At 38.9% G+C, this 22,366-nt stretch overlaps 1 protein-coding gene across 3 annotated transcripts; it reads left to right on the forward strand.

Moving 5' to 3' along the window:
* Positions 1-2,975: 2,975 nt before the first annotated feature.
* On the forward strand, positions 2,976-22,065 carry HCFC2 (host cell factor C2). 3 transcript variants are annotated; one of them, XM_058804733.1, is made up of 16 exons: positions 2,976-3,147; positions 4,908-5,056; positions 5,439-5,599; positions 6,637-6,845; positions 7,326-7,410; positions 8,485-8,588; positions 9,172-9,360; positions 10,508-10,693; positions 11,118-11,221; positions 12,204-12,363; positions 13,330-13,530; positions 14,704-14,774; positions 15,982-16,119; positions 17,417-17,602; positions 18,014-18,299; positions 19,130-22,065. In XM_058804733.1, the coding sequence occupies exons 1-16, from the start codon at positions 2,982-2,984 to the stop codon at positions 19,153-19,155; spliced, it is 2,421 nt and encodes an 806-aa protein (XP_058660716.1). In that variant the 5' UTR covers positions 2,976-2,981; the 3' UTR covers positions 19,156-22,065. The 3 variants fall into 3 exon arrangements, with proteins under 3 accessions (XP_058660716.1, XP_058660714.1, XP_058660715.1); XM_058804731.1 differs by having other exon boundaries at positions 12,204-12,402; positions 18,014-22,065; XM_058804732.1 differs by having other exon boundaries at positions 18,014-22,065.
* Positions 22,066-22,366: the final 301 nt, after the last annotated feature.

The raw sequence follows: 22,366 nt of genomic DNA on the forward strand, positions 1-22,366 counted from the left end.
AATTGCAAGTTAGTGGTTCAATGTTAATTAAGAAAAATGGTTTGATCCTTGTACTCCTGTTTTATCCCCTCATAATTGTTTTTCCCAAGTTGTTTGCCCCTGAATTTTCCTGCCACTTAGTTGGCCCTCAACATGCCTGATCCTGGCTCCTCCCTTCCTTCCCTTGTATGGACCTATCAACCCAAGTTGTGCTATCCCCTTCCCTTGTCCATTGTTGTAGTGTGTTTTTATACTTTGTAATACTTTGAAGTAGTTCTGTTCTTGTATCCCCATATTTTTCCCAAATGGTTTATTCCAGATTGTACCCTACTCCCTATACCTGTGTAATCCCTCTTCCTTGCAGAGATCATCCCCAAACCCCAACCCTGGCTGTCAATCACTCAGCATCCCATCCCCTCCATCTAGAAGCTTCGGTCCAGGACATCGAGCGATTAGCCAGACCCTTGGGGTCAAGCCCCCCAAGCCTTGCCCCATTCGCTGTCCTAAATGTCTATCCCCCAATATCCATTCCTTAGGGTCACTTATTGGTTAGTAAAATGGTATCTACTTTTGGTTTCCTACTCCCGTTAAATGTAACCTTGGCACATCTTCCGGGGCTCTCGGCAGGAGGCCCCCTAAGGTGCAGAAGCTCCCCAAAGCCCCTGAATAAAACCTTGGATTAACCCCTTCTATGAGTCGGCCCTTTATCTTCTATCAATGTCTCCAGTGTCTCTTCTGCTGCAAAGGCAACTAGGTTGCCTAGGTGCCCTCAGTACCCTCGGGGCACAGGAGAGTGTCTCCCTGCTGTCGGCCGTGTCCGGACTGCCCCCCTGGAGTCTGCCGACTCGAGCCTGACTGAGGGTTCCTGAGAAGCGCCCAGAAGAACACAGTCCATCAACCTAGATCCACCCTTTTTGTTCCCGAATGTTCAATGTCAATTACCCTGGTTCTAACAGTTGATTTGTCCTAGAGGCTTCTCTCCTCCCCCATGTTAATCCCATTGATCTTGTTAGATCCCATGCTCCTCCCCAAGTATTCTCCCATTGGTTAGGTGATGCTCCCACCCCCTAAAGTAGCCTCCTTTAAAAACCCTAGCCAGACCGCTCTTCTCTTGTCACACATTCCTGACCCATCGTCCGAATAAAGCTTCATTGGACTGCATACCAGTGTCCTCTCCTTCATCTCTTTGCCTTGGGATCCTAGTGGTGTCCTGTTGCAGTGTCACCCATGCTGCTACACCCACTGCCACCTGAAAGGCCTTGGTAGAAGCTAAGGGGCAGCCTCTCTTGTGTGTCCCTCTGGTCACAGGGAGCTTGCTAGCCGGCATTCCAAAGCTCTGTGACCGCAGGACAGCCACAGCCGACTGTTGGCAGAGTTCTTGAGAGTTAAAAGCTAAGGGAAACTTGCAAAAGTCAACTCTAAACGTGCATTTTGACTTGAATAATCTCATTTCCTAATCTTTTAGCATTTAATCCACAGGTTTGATTTAGATTCAAAAGGATCTTGATCAAGGTAACCAGCACATGGTGATATCCTGTCTCCTAAACTCTTCTGGAATGCTTTTGAAGTTTTCTTTCTACAGCATTTCTTTTATTTGAATTCTGTCCCTCTCTTCTAGGAATGAACTTTTTAAATGATAAACCACTGTTTTGTAACAAGACTTTCATGACTACTGAAAGGAATAACAACAAACATCTTCAACTCTAAAATATTTTTTGTATTTTTACCATGAGGCAGTGCCAGATTTATGAGTAGTAGTCAATAAAGTTCTTAATAATCTTAACTGTTTTAAATGACAATTACTCCAGTTGCAGGAGCCAAAAATGTGGGATTTCAATGATGTGCCTCAAACATGCCCAAACTGTATTATCTGTGTCTGATTTTACACAGGACTCTATCTTCTGCTTGAGCAAAAATTAAATGAAGAGCTATACATACAGATATATGCTTTGTGTAGATGGCCACAACTATTAGTGTTTTGTTGTGCTATTTAAGTTGTATTAAGCTCATGTTCACCAAAATCCACCCGTTTTGTTCACCTTCCTTTCCATTTCTATGTGAAACTGAACAGATCTAAGCAGCACGCAGTTATGTGAGCCTGCAGAACTGGGACTGGCTGCTTCACCTGGCAGAACCGTTGGGATTGCTGGCAATGCAGTAAATAACACCTTCACAGAATCACAGAATCAGGTTGGAAAACCATTCTGAAACCATCAAGTCCAAACAACAACCAATCACTACCTTGTCAACAAGACCATGGCAGTAAGAGCCACATCCAGTTCTTCCTTAAACACCTCGACCACATCCCTGGGCAGCCCATTCTAATGTCTAATCACTCTTTCCATGAGGAAATTCCTCCTAATGTCCAACCTCAATTACACATCTCAGCATCATCATTTACCGTGTAGAACTGAACAATGGGAAGAGACTTTTAGCACCAGATACACCTTCTTTGGATTCCCCTCAGCATCATACATTTATATTCTCACTAAACACTCCCCTCACACAGGAAAGAGCAGCTTCTCTCCTGTAGAACGAGACCTTCGAATTCACTTAGATCACCCGCTGCCAAGCTGTAGAACCAAAACCTCGGTTGCTAATCGCAACCTTCGGTGTTTGAACAGGAACCTCGCAAGCAGCAGCATTGCCTCGCCTACCACTAGCCAGTTAAAAATAAATTTTAAAAGATAACGTTTCTGAGGGCTTGACGGCAGAGGGGGTGCCCCAAGCAGAGGAGTCCACGCCGCCCCTGCGGTGCCCGAGCGCCCCTCGGGCGGCGTACGCTGCAGGTACGGGGCCCCAACACAGGGCACCCGCCGGAGCACGGCCGGGCCCGGAGGCGCCGCAGGAGCGGAGGGGGCCGTGCCGAGCCGGGGCCGGGGCCGCAGCCGCGGCGGAGGCGGCCGCGGGGCGGGACACGGGCCCGCCACCCTCACGTCAGCACTCCCCCTTCCCCGGCGGGCTGCCCCGGCCGCGCAGTGCGTTGTGGGAGCGGCTCTGAGATGGCGGCGGCCGCCGCCGGGCTGAGCTGGAGGCGGGTGTCCTCCTTCACGGGGCCGGTGCCACGCTCCCGCCACGGGCACCGCGCGGTCGCCATCCGAGAGTTGCTCATTATCTTCGGCGGCGGCAACGAGGGCATCGCCGACGAGCTGCACGTCTACAACACGGGTGCGCGGGGCGGGGCCCCGCCACGGGGGAGACAGCGGCGGGGCTGTCCCGTCTGCGACCGCCGGTGGCACCGGGCTCCGCACGGCGCGGGGAATCCCCCCCATGCCTCGCGTCTTCCCCCAGCACTGCCCGCGGGGAGCCTGGCCGAGGGGGCGGCGGGCGGGCTGAGGAGCTGCCCAGAGCCGAAATGGCGGGGAAAATATGCCTGGGCCAGGGGTCTTCCGTGGGGTAGTGCTGCGCCCTCGCTGGTGCTGCGGGGTTGGTTCTCCTTGCTGGGGAAAAGCGACCGGGAGGATCACGGCTGCTCTGCTGTCCCCGACCGTCGCGCAGGGATGTGGAGCCTCTTCCCTGGCAGGTCGCGGCTGAATGGCGGCAGGCGGGATTAGTCCCTACGAGTGTCCGGATCCCCCGCCTCCTTCCCTCTGGTGGCGGCAGCTCACGAGAACCGAATGCCCTGGAATGGGAATCTTGTTTGGAAAACTGAACGTGTTGGCATCGGGAGCCTTTCCAAACAGGAAGCTGTCCAAGACCGATTTTATTTGTGAAAGATCAGATGCCCAAATAGTTACTGTACTGAATGCTGGATGAGGCTGGAAAACTTGTGTGTGTAATTTCAGGGCTTAGGCCGAGACGGGGGAGTTCAGTGACTGATCTGTGCTTCTCAGTCAGACAGTGTTGGCTGCTTGAGGTTTTTCTAGGCCGATTTTTCCGGATCTTCAAGACCTACTATGCTTGAATCAGATTTCTGACGGGAGAACGAAAAAAATCTCTTAACCTTTCTGTTCTGACAAGTAATCCAAAGAAAACTCTTAACATAGTTATGCCATCGGAACAGAGGTTCTGACAAGTGCCTTTTGAGTGAGTCTTATAATGACTTGGTTTTTTTCTTCCCAGACTTGCTGCTTAAGGTGTTTCCCCTTTGCAGCAGTGACAAAAAGCATCATGACTTAGTTGCTCCAGTTTCTGGATGAGTGCTTGGCCGCAACTGACCTTTTTTATTCTGGGGTTAAGATGCAGGGTTATGACCTGAACTGCCCGAGTGTGGGATATCATCCATGGCCCTTGCTGTGCATGTGATGATTTTTGAGGAGCTGGCACACACTGAGAGCATCTTAATCCCCTGCAGCAACGTTCACTGGAAGCTTCTAATTTCCTGCTTCTCCTCTTCATGGTCGTAAAATGTGTAGGAAAAAGAAGACATTGTCCCCTGTAATTCTTAAATTTCAGAACAGTTTAGGCACCACTTTGCTGCTGCTGGATCAGACAGTCTCAGTTCCTTTTTCTCAACTCTATTCCTCTCCTCTCCCACTCTGTGGATATTAAAATGAGTCTCAGAACAGTGTAATTAGTTTTTGAATAGGGTTATTAAGTCCAGGCACAGTGCCATGCTGCTGTAGCTCTAATAATTCTGTTTCTAGAGCTAGCTCCCTCTGAGTTAGTGTGGTTATCTCTTTTGTGTGAAACTGCACTTGTGTTCCTCATTAGCCTCTATTCTTGGCAAGTGACTGACTTAATTACAGTGACCTCATGGGCTCATTCATATACTGGGTAACACTGGTTTGATAGAGGTCTTTGCTTTTCTTGTCATTAAAAAATATAAGAATTAATTTAAAACTTAGTGTGAAGCAAATAACCGTAGTTGTCTGCAGGTAAAAGGTAATTCTTTAGAAAGCAGAGGTGTTTAAAAATACATGTTTCAGTGTTGGAAATATTTTTCTAATCTATTTTTCTGGGTTTTGGCTTTTTATTTCCTACAATAGTTACGAATCAATGGTTCCTTCCTGCTGTTAGGGGAGATATTCCTCCAGGCTGTGCAGCACATGGATTTGTTTGTGATGGTACCAGAATACTAGTTTTTGGAGGAATGGTTGAATATGGAAGATACAGCAATGATTTATATGAATTGCAGGTAGGAAATGTATGATTATGTTTTGATTTTCAGGACTACTATATTTATCTGTTTATGAAGAAACACATTTTATTTTACCAACTGCAGAAGAAAGTTAGATGATCTTTGCTTTTCAGAAGATTTTTTCCATCTTAAGAATCTGAAGTTTATTCTAAATAACTTTGAAATAGAGACTTTCATCTAGTCTAAATTAAGTGTAATATATTCAATATTTTATTAAGGTTAGCTCTTACATATCCTTTTTAATGAGTGTCCTAAGAAAAGCTCAGCATTCCCTTAAAAATAATTCAGAAAATATATAAGTGTTAATATTATATGAATTCTATCTGTTATGACAGACTATCAATGATATTATTTTAAAATAATTTTTTTTGTCTTCAAGGCAAGTCGATGGCTCTGGAAAAAAGTAAAACCTCAAGCTCCTTCAAATGGATCACCACCCTGTCCTCGGCTTGGCCACAGCTTTTCTTTGTATGGTAACAAGTGCTATTTATTTGGTGGCCTGGCAAATGAAAGTGAAGATTCAAATAATAATGTTCCCAGGTATGCTGATTTGTTTTTGAATTTAATGCTTTAAAAACAAATTACTTGATTTAACAGCTTTGAAAAGGAACATTCTAGGCAGGCTGTCCTGCACACCAAGTGCTCAAAGTTGGATTATTTGTGCAGTGAAGGGGTTACATGTGAAGAAGGTTAAGTATTCCTTTTGCTAATCCCACAATATGGAACACTGAGTGACAGCTTTGACACTTTTGTAGGGCAACCTGAGTAGGCTTTTGTATTTCTCCTGGTATTTTGGGTGATGTTTCTAAGAATGGCTTGTTTGTTAGAATTACCTCAATCAGCAGAGTCTCATGAGTCATCAGGGACTTAGATGGATGTTTCTTCTGTATTGCTGTGAAAAACAGTTATAAATTCATCTGGAAATTTTTTTACTATAGCAGCTGAAGTTGCCATTATTGTAAGAAACTGTGTTAGAATGCTGAAGTTTTATATCGACATTCACCTGCAGCTCAGAGCACTTATATCCACTGAGCTATAAACTGGCAATTTCAAGCTCAGTAAACAAAAGGTATCTGGTGGGAATGCCAAGATTCGAAGACCATTATCTAAAAATAACTTGCCGATAGATTCAGCAACAAATGGCTAATTGTGTGTTGGCCAGCCTGAAGACACAAGAAAACAACAGCTTCTCACCTTCATTGCTTTAAGAGTTGCAGAAGTTTCTCTCTAATACCTCTTGTCATCATGTATTTCCCACTGCTTTGCGGTTTATTGTGTGTCCGTATGTAGCAATTTTTGCAATAAATGTTGTTTTCATGTTTCTTTTATGTAATACAGTGTATCAAATAAGAGCATGTTTTATCAGAGGCAACAAGTTATAACTGTTAATTTTTTTTTTAAATCCACTTTGAATTCAGATTTGGTACTGCCCACAATGTATCAAATATTTTGAGAGTTTAGAACTCTGCACCCTCCCAAGACAGAAGTTTGTAATACCTGGAAGTAGTCAGGGTTTAAAGTGCACTTGTTGTCATGCTTATAAGTGAGTTTTTCATACTTTGACAATAATACTCTAGATATTTAAATGATTTCTATGAACTGGAGCTGCAACATGGGTCTGGTGTGGTCGGCTGGAGTATTCCTGTGACCAAAGGAATCTTGCCATCTCCCCGAGAATCTCACACAGCCATAGTGTACTGCAGAAAAGATGTGGGAAGCCCAAAGATGTATATTTTTGGAGGCATGTGTGGCTGTCGGCTTAATGATCTCTGGGAACTTGACATAGGTGAGTTGGTTTGCCAGCAGAAGTCAGTGCTTACTGGCTGAGGGGAAAAAATACGGTATAGAATGGTTAATGGCAGGCTGTGGTGCAGATATTATTGAGACTGACACCATAGTGTTAACCTTTTGTAATATTTGGAATTAAATAGATTGTTTGCATATATTATCCTCACTAATTATGAGTACTACATGATGCAGATACCATAGTCTTTAAAACACTCTAAAGAAGCCAAGTTGAATAACCATAATGAAACCATAATTTATGTTTTTGATAAACACTTAGTTTGTCAGTATTTCCCGTGTTTTTTTAAAAAGAAGTTCCAAGTGCTTGTTATTGCACCCTTTTTCTAAAAGTAGCCATTTTAAAAAGGTGAAATTTAGCTTTGCTGGGTATTAGAGGTAGGTTTCCTCCTAAAATGCAGGTAGTGAAATATGTAGCAACAAGATTTTTTTTTTTTTGAGAATTTTTTTCTCTTTCTTTTAGAAACCATGACCTGGTCAAGACCAGAAACCAAAGGGACGGTACCACTTCCTCGCAGTCTCCATACGGCCAATGTAATAGGAAACAAGTATGTCTGTTGTTAAAAGCTCAACTCTAGAAAGGTATACCTAGTAGGGGAATGATGATGCTTATCCACTACTGTATACTCAGTATAAACATCAGCCCTGTAGAGTAGTTTTCTTCTGCTGTTTCAGTGCCACTGTTAACTCAAGGGTAGAAGTCCGTCAGTGTTTCCATCCAGCAGGACAATCTGCCCAAGCCACCAGCAGCTTTCTGGGCTTCTTGGAGCACCTGTGTGCATTCTGGGGCAGCCTCAGCTGGGCTTGAGCTCTGTCAGGAGTAAGCTTCAGTGCTGCTATGTGTGTGACACAGATTAGGTAGCTATACAAAAAAACTTCTCAAAGAGTGAAACTAGTTCCAGGCAAAACTATTCCCCGCTTCTTCTGCAGTCTGTCCCTCATTACTCTGCTTCTTGCCAATATGGTTTGTTTTGGCAGGTAGCATTGATAAAATGGATTTTTAAATGTGGGTTTCAGTCCGTTTTGTATCAATTTACAAGCTGGCATGAGGAGAAAGAGGCAAGGGAGTAAAGAAGTATGAAAGCTTTATATCCTCTGATCCAACAGCTTAGCTTTTTATTATTTACTTAAAATGTCAGTAGTTTGTAGCCTGCATTATATTTTTAAATTTTAATATCTGAATTATATAAAAATTTAATATGATGCTATGATGCCAGTCGTCTTGTTTTAGCCTGACTTTCTGAGGGCTCTGCAGTAAAGGATTGTAGAAATTCTGTTGTACGTGTGGTATTTTTGGAGAGCGTTAGTAGTTTGATGGTTTGCTAAACCTTACAGTATTGACTGCTGTTTCTAGGAAGTTGTTTGAGAAGTTTCTGGGACTTTTTTGTGTGGTTGCATTTTTCAATCAGTCAGCTTACTTAGAAATTTCAGGAGGTAGATGTCCGCCTCAGTACTTCATAAAGACAGTAGATACAGATAAAATTTGCTGTGAATGAGAACTGTAACACACTGGAAATTTTCCTTTTTGTCCTAGTTTGAAAGAGCCCATGCAACACATCTAGCTGTTAATTGGTGTTTCTTTTCTTTTCTTTTTCCCTCTTCCCTCTTTTTCTGTATTTCAGAATGTATGTTTTTGGTGGATGGGTTCCACAGTCAGCAGGAGGTAAAATTTCTGGTCCTGATGGTGAATGGAAATGCACCGGTTCTTTTTCTTATCTTAATTTGGGTAAGTGTTTCTTTCTTTCTGGAAGTAGGTATTTTGAATTAATATTTTCTTAACAGAGTAGAGTAACTATTTTGAAGACATTGAGAAATGTTTAGGATACATAGTTGTAATCCTGGCTGACTGAAAAAGTTGCCAGTTTTTTGCACATTACTTGAAAATAAATATTTTAATTATTATTTTTCTTTGAAGATTTAGCAGGTTTGCTTTTTCAAATCTTTGTTAATACAACTTTAATGCTAAGTAATGTAAATATTCCTTCATTTATAGAAGAACACAGGAGACAGATTCTGAAATGAGGTTTCTCTAAGCATGTTAGTACTATCCCTGAATTCTCAATTTCTGATCTATTTGCCTGAGAGAGATAACCAGAGGTCAGACTTCAGCCTGTATGAATTGATTTTATCTTGCACACTAATTGGAAAGTGACTGTCTCTTCATAATATTTCCATTTTAAATGCAGCTGTCTATAAAAAAGAGAGGTGATTTATTTTCATTTTTTTCTGAGCAGTTAAGTGTGTTAACATCTTTATTTCTTGTTTTGGAGATCATCTAGAAACTAAATGCTTTGAGTTTCATTTACTAGATACCACAGAATGGATAGGTCTGATCTCAGATTGCCAGGAGGACAAAAGTAACTTGTTACCAGGGCCAAGAGCAGGACACTGTGCTGTAGCTGTTGGCACTCGTCTGTATATCTGGAGTGGTAGAGATGGTTACAGAAAAGCTTGGAACAATCAAGTTTGCTGCAAAGATCTTTGGTACCTTGATACTGGTGAGTCAGAAATAAATAAGAGACTTGTACTATGATATGTGTTTTATTAACATATGGAAAGCTTGCATGACTGATGAGCAAACTTGAAGAGTATTTACATTTTAAAAATGGTTTTTAAATCATGCTTTACTGCTGGTTGTTTGAAGGCTATTACTTAAAATAAAAAAAAATAGGAAGGCTTGTTTAAAGCCTCTGAAAAAAATTTGTGCTAAATTCTGCACTGCATGCCATAGTCAGTTGATACAAGACGCTAAAGGCTGTTTTGCCTAAACTCAGGGTTCCTGGCCTCTTTTTAGTGATCTTTTCTGCTACTGCTTACTTTTTTCACCAAATCCCATCTCTTGGGATCATTGCTGCTGCTGCTTCCTCATCTCTCGGACTGCAAAAAGATGCTCTTCAATCTAAGAAAGGACCAAATTGTTCCTGAGGATGAAGGGAATTCTGGAGACTAATCATTCATTAGTAGCTGCATTGATAGTAGGACACTGAGTTGGGAAAGAGGGAATTAGAATAGAACTTTTTTTTTCCTGTTTCATTTTTCCCTCCAAAAATGAAAAATAGCGGGGGAGGGGTGCACTTAGGACTGCAGCCTGGTCAGGCATAGAGGCACGTGAGAGGAGCAAGCCATTGGCTAGTCATGTCCAGGTTTCAGCCTGTGCAGAAGAAGTTAAAGCTCACTTCAGCTACACAGAGCAAGCAAAAAGGAAGCAAAAAGAAAGAGGAAAAATTTGTGAATTAGAGGAATATGTAAAGCTTTAGGAGCCAAAGAGCTACCTGCAGCGGAATATGTAAAGCTTTAGGAGCCAAAGAGCTACCTGCAGCGTTTCAGGAAAGCACAAGGATCTGCTCTCTCTGTAATCCCTACAGTGATGTAGCTACAACTTAAAGGCCTACTGGCAGCAGAAGAACCATTAAAAACAAAGCATAAAAACTGGAGCATTTCTGAACACTCTGAAAAGACACTTTGTAATTCTCTGTCTTGACTTGCCCCCTTTGACAGTGGTTTCTTGTTGAGTATATGTTCGTATATATTGTACATTAGTGAAAAAGGAGCGACTGATTTTACTTGCAATATACAGCTATTTAATAAACTGGTAGGGGAAGGCAATTTCTAACATGCCATCTGTGTTTTATTGGTTTCCTGTAGAGAGACCTCTAGCACCATCACAGGTACAGCTGATCAGAGCTACAACCAACTCTTTTCAATTGAAGTGGGATGAAGTACCTACAGTTGAAGGATACCTTCTTCAATTACATGCTGACTCACCAGTGCCACTGGTGGCTGGAACTCCTGGTGCTGGCATTCCTGAGACATCAGTGCTGAGTTCACAAGGTAGCAGTCAGATGCCATTACACTAATGTTCGTGCACAGGTGGACTGGAGGGTTGCATAAGTAATAAATATGAGTTTTGTTTTTTAAAGAACCATTCTGTGAGAGAGAGACCCTGTTTCTTTGGTTATTCTACAAATGCCTGCATCATAATTATGGCAAACTCCCCTTTAACTTGTTTCTGCTGGTTTTGGCCAGCTATCTGAATTATGAAGATATTTGTAGAATTCTAGGCACAAGTTGAGAAAGGAAACAGTGAGGAAGGGATTACATCTGACTATTTAGCCATACAGTTTCATTTCAGACTTACAATAAAGTTTTCCTTCAGGCAATTTTGGCCTCCCTTTTTCTTACTGAAATAGGTTAAAACCATCATAATATTAAGTTTTGCAGAACTGATGGGAATTTGCTTTTGTTTACCTGCAAGGTGGCTGTTCTCTTCATCAGAGTTTGCAATCAGTGCCTAGCATCCCTTATGCAGAAATGAAGGTGGATCATCCCAGCCAAACAAATAATCTCATTCCTAATAACGTAAGTGTAAGCTGAAAAATGCTTCAGTGTCAAAACAGTGTGATAAGGTAGTGAACTGCCAAAATGTTTCTCAGTTTCAAAACTCCCTGCATACTTTTTAGGTCTTAGAAAAGAAAAAAAAAGCAAATAAAAAAAAGGAAAGACACCTGCTGAAGTAGTTGTCTGTTTTCTTACATACTTCTTGCTTTTATGATTGAGATGCAATCTTTCAAGACCTCTTCTTGTTAATGCAGAAGAGAATTGCAGCTGTATTGTCTTCCACAGTGCCAACTGTGAGTCTGACACGAATAGGAGTACTATTCATTCTCAGAATGCTGGTGACATTATGTGGGAAGCAAAAAGAATAAGGCATATTCCTTCTTTGTTAGTCTAGTTTAGTTTTATGCTAGTCTGCTTATTTGTAAGTTCCTACAGCAAGTTAAATCCAGTTATTATCTGTGGTGTGCAGTTGTATGTGTTCCTCTGTTCCACCAATTTAACAGAAATAGTGAGGACAAACTCTGGCTAAAGGATCTCGTTTCTAGAACTTTAAACCATTTCTTAGTTGTGTAAAGTCTGAGATCTGTATGGGATCCATAATGTATTCCTGGAGAAAACACATGTAGAAATACCATAAATTTCACTAAGAGTAGAAATATCTCAAGTACATGTCAGGAAAGCGAAGGTTGAAAGCCTAATTGTAATTTTCCCCATTGCCCAAAGTCCCTCCAGTAGACTAAATATTTTATACACAGCAATGAAATGCCATGTAATGATAAAATTTACTGTGAGTCTTCCAAGTCAACTCAGTGTTTGAGTCTTTGTTTTATAATGACTAAGATAAAGATTGAGAGATTGATTTCTTGGTCTAATTTAAAGTACTAGAAGGAATTATTGGAGGAGTTTATATTGTTGTTTATGAGCAAGCATTTTCATGCCATGTTTGCAATTGAAATTTCTGAACTTTGCATTGTAACATTAACAAATGTGTTGTTTTGGTTAGGTCCGAGTTGCCCTTTCATCCAGTTCAAAAGTAGAAGGAAAAGAAAAGGTTGCAGCACCTGAAAACAAGGTTACACAGAAGAGTATGAAAAACCACACAGATGCTACAGGATTCAAAGAATTAAATGCCCCTTCTCTTTTGCCTGTTTGTACTTCTTCAAGTAAGATGACTATAGGAAAAAAAATAGAGGAAAAAAAAAGTGAGAGTTAAAATTAATCTCAAAAACATAAAATAAGATTGTTTCTGTCTTGTAGTTTAAAATTATTTAAAGAGTCCTTTGTAGTTTAAGAAACCCAACTTGTGTTAGTTATTACTGAACGTATTTTTAGAAGATACAAAGAAAATTGAAAACTTGTTTGAAGTGTTGCAAGGTACGGGAAATTCTCAATATATTCATTGTTATGATGGACAATCTCTCTAAACATAAATAGCCATTTTTAGCATCAAGTAAAAAGGGACAGACAACATTTTACAACATTATGGTGATAGTAACTTCAAACTCCAACACTGTGTCTGTCTCTTAGCTATTGGCTGATGTAAAATTTCAGGCAATGTAGAGACAAGCATGTTTCTCTCTGACTGTAGAGGAAGTAAAAGATCGCAAGGCTCTGATTTATGCATGTCACTGAAGTACCTTAAGTTCAGTGTAGTGAATCCAGGCTTAATCATCTGATCTGTTTATATTTGATCTCAATGTATTTTATAGGTAGTTGGATTTTTATTTTCTTCACCGTGTAATTTAATTAAATGAGGAAGTGTTGGTTCTTATTGCTAAGTGAGAAACAGACTTCTACAGGGGTTAATCTTAAATTGTGTGTGATACTGATTTGTGTGGATGCTTTATTTTAGTAGGGTTTTTTCCTCTAATTAATTTTTTTGTAACCAAATACATAAAAAACAGCAAACTTAAAATAACTGTTAACATACACCTGTTTATGACTGTGGAGACAGACTCCCGTTAATTTATAAACCTAAAGGAAGCATTAGCAATCAATATAATCAGATCTGTTCTAACCTAATTCTGAGCTAAATTCAGGCTTTATATGAAAATAAATCCATTAGATCAAGTTGAGATTTGGTGTGTTATCAATATTGAATTCTTGCTAATATTTTCTTCTTTTTTAAGGTGCTCAGACATCACCAAATGTAGCTGAATTACATGACTTGGACAAACAAAGTGTAAATCCTGATTCTTCTGTAACGAGTAATGTTTCCAGCACACAAACTATGGTAACCCAGCAGGCTGTTAAAACTGAGTCATCAAGTACAAATGGGGCAGTTGTTAAAGATGAAACTTCACTAACAACATTCAATTCAAAATCTGAAGGTTTGAAATGTGTTTCACATACTGTATTTTGAGCCATATATTTCTAAAGCCATCAGAGTTCCTATAGTGTGGTGGGATTCCTGTCTTGAGTAGTACCTGGGATGTAGATAGGGCTTTGGGCATTGAAGACCTTGTGCAGCCTGGATTTATACATCTTTTAAAATTAGGATTTTCCTTCTATGCATTTGTAAATCATCCTGTTTCCTATAGGTGACAAATCTTCATTTATGCAGAGGTCTGTTTTCTAAATATCAGGGGTAGCCTGTTTTGCTGCTCATCGCACATTAATTTTCATTCAGTGCTTGTCTATTTAGTCAGCAAAAGACTAAAATGGTAACCTTGGATAATTTTGACTTTAAGCAACTGACCTCTGTAATAAATGTGGCCAGCTCACTGCTGGTCTAATGTGCTGGCCTCTTCATAGGCTGCTGGAAATAACCAAAATAAGCAGCAATGCAGAACATAAACAGGTAGTTTTTCAAGGTTTGTTTTTGACAAAATCCACAGGCAGTGCTTGTTATTGTTTTGAGTGTTAGCTAAAGAACTGTATTCTCATATTGATGTGTGATTTTTACCAAGCAGTATTTTGTTTTAAGAGCAGAACCCAGGAACACAAGTATAGAATACTAACACTCCCATGTGTTACTCATGTGCTTAATCTTTTTTTTTTCTTTAAAGATTCCATTTTAAATTTAATGAATGCTCTGCTCCCATTTGTTAAGGTTGTTTACAGTTTAACTGCTTATGTTCAGAATTCAAACTGTATCGATGTCAGAAAAAATGCAATCAAATTAAGAATTCACACTTAGACTATTCATACAATGTCCCCAGTATGTGCCTCAATCTGGTATTTAGATTATTTGTTCACAAATATATTATATTGATTTCGTAATGCTGTCACTTTTTAGGATTTTCTGAGTCCTGCCTTCTGTTTGTATTATCTGTAGCAGCCTCCGGTGCCAGACTTTCAGAATTGTTCTGAATTTGATAGAATTTGATAGAAGGCAGAATTAGTTTGTGTTATAAATAGAACTGCATACGAAAAAAGTCTGAGACATTCTTGTGCAACAAATATTTGTAAATGGCTATTGAGGTCAACTTTCATACTCTGTGGGTTTTGTATTAAATTTTTTCTATTGCTTATGTTTTTAAGATTTCATGTTTTGTTTTTAGCTGCTGAAACTGCTTATGTCACGCCTTCAACAAGGGTCAGTACTGGACAGACAAATGATTCACACTCTTCTGTAAGTCTGAAAAAGTATTATCAAATTGCTTTACCTATTGTTCTGTTGATTAGTTGTAAGGGCTCTTCTGTTTTCCTTTTATTATATTTTTGAAAGAAAAGCAGTGTTTATTTTGAGCTTGGAGTGAATAATACAGGGGTAAACATTTCTGTTGTAAAACTAATTGCATTGTGTGGGTTAGATGTGAATCTAAGTTTTGTAGTTGGGAGGAGATCCAAGTTCATGTTTCAGCTGTTGAATCGTTTTCATCAACTGGCACAGTGGAATGGTCTCTGCTGCATGATGTGCAAATATAAAAAGTTTTCCTGTATGCACAACTGAATTTAGAATGAAGTATGTATTAAATCAGACTAGTGTTAGCTGCTGATTCTATAGATTTAAATGTAACTGAACTGACATCTTGATGTTTTTCCCTAGAGGAGATGGGGACTGACTATGCAAGCTGTAAATACTGCCTGAAAAAGTAAATGCTTCCTATTTCACCTGCTTACAACTTAATACACAAACCCAAGGTGCCACTGTTGCCACCAAAAGCGAGGAACTAAGGATGGGGAGAAGCAGCTGCTGCCAAAGGGTGGGGTGCTTTTGCCAAGAGCAGCTGCAGCTCCTGCCCCATTTCCATGCTAGCAGGATCTGTGCCAGGCACCTGACTGTGCAAGTGCTCTCCCTGGTGCCTGGAGACCAGCAAGAAAGCCAGTTTGTCTTACTGGGTCAGTCAGGAGCAGTTTGCATGCCCTCCATCCCCACGGCCCCCTGCCACAGCAGAAGGCTGTTCTCAGCTGCAGGCGAGTTCCACAGTGCCTGAGAAAGAGCACCTGTGGGGCTGAGCTACAGCTGAGCCCTAGGGGGAGCTGCTGATGTTGGACCACCTTGGGAAACTTCTTGACCTCTGCAAGTCAAGATCTTCTCTCAACTACATGCTGCTACAGACACCTAGTTCTACAGATTTAAGCTTCTTCCCTGCCCCATTCAGAATATCAGATGCGACATCCCAGCTGTTACTTCTTAAATGACAGACTGTGTCATAAATGTATAAGAACCAGTTGGTTTTGCACAGTATTTTAATAATACATGCATATTCATTTGAAGTATAGGAAGTAATACTGGTATAAAAGGGGGTTGTCTATTACATATACTAGAGGCTTGACATTTTTTTCCATGGCATTGACATGTGGGTAATCTACATGATGTGTTCTTCAAATACTAGAGAGCTCCCCAGAGGCTGCCAGTGCCGGTGAAAACCAGGGACCGCCGGTGGTATGATGTGGGAATTTTTAAGAACAACAGTGCTGTGGTGAGCCAGTTCTACTTGCTGCCAGAGGAAACACTGAACATCAATAGCAAGGTAGCTGCTGCTTCTCTGATATAACTTGCATATACCTATTACAGAATTTGTTGCTTATATAGTTCACAACAAAATATGGGATTTTCTAATACTGCAGCAGAATCTGGTGCTTGTAGGAGTTGTATTTTATGACCAGTATTTCTTCATGTATTTTTCTCACCTTTTTTTACTATTTCCTAAACTAGATTAATTTCCTTTGTTATTTATGTATGATAATACAAAATATCTTATTTTGCTATTGCTTATTCTTTTTTTATTTCTTGCCTTAGAAAACAATTTTAAACTTATAAATTTTCAAGCCAGTAAAATTCTTAAAAGCTAAAACCCCCACAATTTCTTAATATGTTATTTCAGTCCAGCATTGAAATGTTTCAGTTTCTTCTCTATTCCCAGAATCTTTGCATAAAAATGTTAAAGACATTAGTAAGACATAGGCTAGACTGTTTAAAAAGAGTAGATCTGGAACTGTACTGGCTTTTCTATTAGATCTTTCTAACTTACTATTTGGTACATGTAAGTGGATACATGAAAATTATGAGTGTGAAACTCGAAAAAGTGTAACAGTTTTGACAGTAAAAGTGTAAATTAGTGATGTCCTCATTAACTAGAAACAAAAATTGTGTCTTCTTGAGACAAAAACAAAAAAAAAACTAAAGCCTTCCTTTGCAAGCACTTCACTATATATATTCTATGTCTTAGTTTTAAAGAGCACAGTACATTATGCAGTGTTTACATTAATTGTGGTTCTTTTACATTATTCAGTAGGAAAATAGTTCCACTGTAAGGATCAGTGATGCATCAATGCATATTTTAATAATGGAAGTATGGTAGCACATAATGTTTCAGAAAGCTGTTTGTTACTAAGTTACTGGGTGTTTCCTTAAAAACATTTTGATTACCTACACAGCTCCTAATGTTAGAAATAACTGCTTTTGAAATAAAAATATTTTTTAGGACAGAAGATTATGTTAATTAAATCATAACTTTTGTAGTTGTAAATGCTACTTTGTTTTAACTTTCCTGAGTAAAAATAACCACAAGGTACAGTTTAATTTAAATGACTGAAAAAATGGGATATCATTTGGTCTAGACATGTAGTCTTACTTTGCATATTACATCAGCTGTTTTGATGTGAAATACTGTCAGTCAAAATCTTTTCTTAAATTCTGATGTAAGTACAGCAGTATTAAATAGATTTCAGTTTCAATTAAACTTTATTAATCTCAGTTTAACACTTTTTAGGCTAATTGTGTTTATAATATTTTAAAAATTACCACAAATGTTGCTTTATTTTCAGATGGAAGGTGCAGATGTACCAGACTACAGATTACTAAAGAAACAAGATCTGTTTCCAGGCACAGTGTACAGATTCAGAGTTGCTGCAATTAATGGCTGTGGTGTCGGGCCTTTCAGTAAAATCAGTGAATTCAAGACGTGCATTCCAGGTTTTCCTGGAGCTCCTTCAACAGTCAAAATCACCAAGGTGAGAAATAGAGGTTATTCTGATTCTGGTTCTGATGTGTGAAATTCTCGTTGCTAGTGTAATCTCAGAGCTCTTAGTTATTGTTAGTTTTATTTTTAAGTTAAAATTGTCATACAAAATAGTGTCCAAAGGTTACTTAGTTAACTCTGCTCAATATTTCTTTAAGAAATTTGCTAAAAAGAATTCTTTTAAGAGCTAAATAGTTTCCCCATGATTTTCTAGTGTTGGATCATTAAATCTATAGGGGCTTACCACACTTCTTAAAAAAAGTCAAAAGACATCCTTATCTCCAGAGTGGTGGTGATAGGTTAGAATTTTCACATAATCTTTAGAATTTGGTGGGTTTTTTGTATTATTGTTTAGATATTTACGGTTAGCTACATACTGTCATACGTTTCTCTCTTTCTTTAGAATGTAGACTGTATTCATCTTTCTTGGGAGCCTCCTGCTTCACCCTCTGGAAATATTTTAGAATATTCTGCCTACTTAGCCATCCGTTCCACGCAACTACAAGAAAATCCAAGTCAACTTGTATTTATGAGGATATACTGTGGTCTTAAAACATCTTGCATAGTGACTGCTGCCCAGCTTTCCAGTGCACACGTGGATTACACCTCCCGGCCTGCCATAGTGTTCAGGATTTCAGCCAAGAATGAGAGAGGCTACGGCCCAGCCACACAGGTTCGGTGGCTCCAAGGTAAAGTCACTGTCACACACAGCATTTGAGTGGAGCAGGAGCTGTGCATTTCTTCCAGAACCAACACAGCACTGCATGTGAACTGCTTGAAATGTTAGTTTGTTCCTTATGGGAGTTTTATGCAATTCTAGTTGTTGCTTCTGAATAATTCAGGGTTTTTTTCAGTCTTTTCACCTTCCTGAATGGAAAAAAAATTCCATCAGGTGATGTCAGGTGCATTTTTGTGATGCATATACACTTTAAAATCTGTGTTAGAGCCAGAAAAAGTTTTGTCATCTTGTTCCTGGGCTTGAATTCGTACAGGTTCATGATGATTTGGGGATGGGAATGGATCCACTGAAACTAAAATTAGTGTTAGCCTGGTCAGTTTTGGCCTGCCTTATAAGTAAGCCAATATGGGGTATCAAGTTTTGCCAGCTTCCCATCCTGCTCCTTGCCGTTTCTGGATTAGCTTTGTTGGGAGCTGGCTTTGCTCAGCAAGAGGTACTGTGGGCACAGAGGAAGGTAGGAAAGGCAGAGTGCCCATCCCCTTGGGCAGCAAGGAACTGTGGTGGAGGGGTAGCTGATCTCAGCTGCTGGACTGGGACCCACCTGTTGAATGCTCCACTGCTTGGTTTCTAATATGTGCTTTTCTAAGATGGGGAGTAACAATGAAGAAGTTGTCTTCTGTGAAGTTCAGTATTTCAGTGCTGTTTTAACACTTTATTTGGTAGGGGTTTTGACCATTACCTATATCCTACAACTTTGAAATAGTGTCTGTTTGAAAATGTTTGAGTGTGTACACCATGTGAAATTATGAAACATTTAACAATGTCTCCTTTGCTTTGCAGATATGAAAACATCAGGCTCAAAGTAGAAATTACTTAATAAATCTCAATTTTCAAATGTAGTGTTTAATGTAACTCTTGTACTATTTGTAAATGCTACAAATATTTTATTTTTGCATTGTTTTTATCTTAAAAATATATAACCTTTTTTACGTTTGACACATCGATGTTGTAGAGCCTTGCTCAGGTATGAGTATCTTACAGAAAACATATCCAAGATGGTGGGGTGGAGGATTGCTCTCTGTCCAGCAGCTCTTTTTGGAAGTGATAAGTTAAAATGTAAAGAACACAGAGTTTCAAATCAAAAATTAATAAAACAATTGGCACAAGTAGTAGTGTTTGAGGTAGAGTCCCCAGGATTGCCACAGATCTTGCATAGATAATTCATAAGATTTGGGATATGAGCAAATTCTGTTTGGTTTCCATTCCCTATATCACATTCTTCATTCTGGTGCCTGAGTACAAGGCAAAAATTTCCAGATACTATATAGTAACTTAAAACGTATAACTATTTTAATATATACTTTTTTTTTGCAAAGAAATGATTTTTTCTACTATTTGTAACAAATATCTTAGTCTTGAAAAATATCCCCTGAAAATTTAAAAGGAAAAAGATAAACTTATCCATTGCTCTTATTACAAAAAACATAAATTCATTGTAAATGCACTACTATTACTTAAAATTATCATTTTGTAGTTGTACAAATCTTAAACTTGTAAATACCAGTGTTTACAAGAGACCTTTCTGGTCTTGTATTAAAACATCCATGAGATTTATTACCTTTTTTTTTTTTTAATCCATATGCTTTGCTTTTAGCATATGCTTGCTTTTTGCACTAATAATAACTTACCTCATTCCTGTGTTAGTAATCACTTCAGTTGCTTCCATAATGTTTCTGTAAAACTTCAATCTGAAAATTTTAACCAAAGTTTGGAATACATGGTAAGCAATTTTGCACACATTATATGGCAACTTTCAACATATTTATTCCAGTTAATCTTCTTAAGTGCTTGTTTGCTTTACCAATATATTCTGCCAATCAAGTTCAGTAACTCCCTTTTACTATGCATCTTTTACATTAACTAGCTAGCTGATAATATCAACAAGCATTACTTCTAGGAATAGGTTCATCCATTCCTATGGGAAAAGAGAAAAATTGTTCACAATAGTAAAATAAAGGTAAACATTTTAAATGCTATTTATGTATCTGTATATAAAACTATGTTTACCAAAGTGTAGAGGCTGAGTTGGACAAGGTCACTAGGTGAATAGATTGAGGCACCTAAATAAGATTTATTTTAAAATAAAATCTAAATTATTTACTGTGCAATGAAGTTTATACTTTGCACTTTAATTTTGCCCCAAATGCCAAAAGATTATACATCAAAGTAGAATTTCTTGCCTCTTCCAGTAAAATTTGTGTTAAGAACATTTGTAAAGATATAAACTAAAATCAATAATGTGCCTGGTTTGGTGGGAGAAGTATCACTAAAATAGTAAAGATTTAGCAGCTCAAATCTCCCAGAGGAGATTTAACAGCCAAGTGTTGGCTGCCCTGAGAATCAAGGTTATAAGGAAGTGCTGGTACAGCCTTAAGTTATCGCAATGCATCACATGCTCCAATAGCATCAAGAAAGTGCTAGGGACCATAAATGGCTATAATAGTGTTAATTGTGGCTCAGGAGTAACACACGTGGTTTGACTCCAGAGAAGAATCATGTTTTTATGACAATGACAGCTACTCCAGTTTCACTTTAAACAGTGTTTATAGTATGAATGTATAGGACTTTTCCTGAAGTTAACTGGCTTTAAGATATTTGTGTTTTAATGGCCCATTTCGTCAGGTAGGATCTCACTACCAATACTGTCTGATAACAAAAGTACCATACAAATGAACTGTCTACTAGAAGAATAGAACTTGGATTTTCTTATTAGTACTGTGAAAGAAGCCTTTAGAGAAAATACTTGTGGCTTTGATTTTGTTGGTTGATAGCTGTGATTGTAGAGTTGTTATTTAAGAATAAAACCTGTTGGGTGTGTCTGGGTGGAGTTTTTTTGCACTTGGTTTCACATGCTTTGCACAATTTCTTTTTTCAGTGGGTGTGTTATGACTACCAAAGGGTAAAACTGTGGCGTTTTCAATGAAAGTATAATTTCCTTGTGAGTGTGCTTTCTTCAGCTGACTTGACATAAGATGTCACTTTTTCTTTTTTGTCCAAGTTGGGTAACGTTGAATATTGATCATATGCAACTCTTCAGTTGCTTACACTTTTACTTTAAACTGAAATTGTGGTACACACTGTAAAATACACTTTTTGGTCTGTTTTTAGAACTGAATTTATAATGTCTAAATCCCACCTGTTTGCCTATCAACTAGATATCAGACAAATATTGATTGTTTGATTTTAAAGTTTAGAAGATTGTTGACACCAGCTCTTTGAGACTCCATGTTATCCATTTATTTCAGATACTGCTGAAGGACATGCAACAGAAGCTGAAATCTAGCAGATTACTATATCCATATTGTAGAAATGTCTATGTTTACTGAACTTCTTAGGGAGGTTGTGACTGTGTAAGCATAGAACAGTTGTGCCAGTTATGGCAGGCACTGCTACAATTTCATCTTCAGAATGTTCTTGTGAAAGTGGAAATGAAGTGAACAATAACTTAAACTTTGTGTTTTCAAAGTAATTATAGCAATATCTTTTGAATGTAGTTTGGAGTAGAGCACATGATCTTGCCATAAACTCTGAAGATGTAGTAAGTATTACTGTTGTTATCTGATTATTTCAGGATAGCGAATTTGATGTGAACTTAATCTTACAGCCTGTTACTTCATGACCTCTACAAGGAAATTGACATTTTGTACAATACAAGTTGATTAGTCTTATTTTGAAGCATTGTTTGTTCTTTGTAATAAAGTGGTTGTCCTATCAAACACATTGTTAATACTGAAGTGTGTCTGTTTTTTCAGAGGTGTATGTGTACAAACTTGGAATTTCTGATGCAGACAGTCAATTTCTCAAATTGGGGAAGAGGGTTTAATGATAAGCACTGTCATAGTACTATTACTCTTCCATAAATATTGTCTCCTAAGTTAATTCTTGGTTACCTCATGAGCTTTTCCCTAGTTGAGGTCTCCAGTATCACTGCTCCACCTTCTACAGTTGCTGTACACTGACCATTACTTTACTCCCATGCCTTTGTGCCTTGCAGGCTGTGGCCTCTGAACTGAAATT

This window comes from Ammospiza caudacuta, chromosome 5 (assembly GCF_027887145.1).
Source record: "Ammospiza caudacuta isolate bAmmCau1 chromosome 5, bAmmCau1.pri, whole genome shotgun sequence".
In the NCBI taxonomy this organism is placed as follows: Eukaryota; Metazoa; Chordata; class Aves; order Passeriformes; family Passerellidae; genus Ammospiza; species Ammospiza caudacuta.

What these genes read in the sequence shown, in the direction of transcription:
- HCFC2 (XM_058804731.1), top strand. Translation starts at nt 2,982, where the DNA reads ATGGCGGCGGCCGCCGCCGGGCTGAGCTGGAGGCGGGTGTCCTCCTTC. An exon ending in ATAATCTCATTCCTAATAAC is followed by an intron (nt 11,222 to 12,203) that starts GTAAGTGTAAGC and finishes TGTTTTGGTTAG; the next exon opens with GTCCGAGTTGCCCTTTCATC. An exon ending in CAACAGTCAAAATCACCAAG is followed by an intron (nt 17,603 to 18,013) that starts GTGAGAAATAGA and finishes CTCTTTCTTTAG; the next exon opens with AATGTAGACTGTATTCATCT.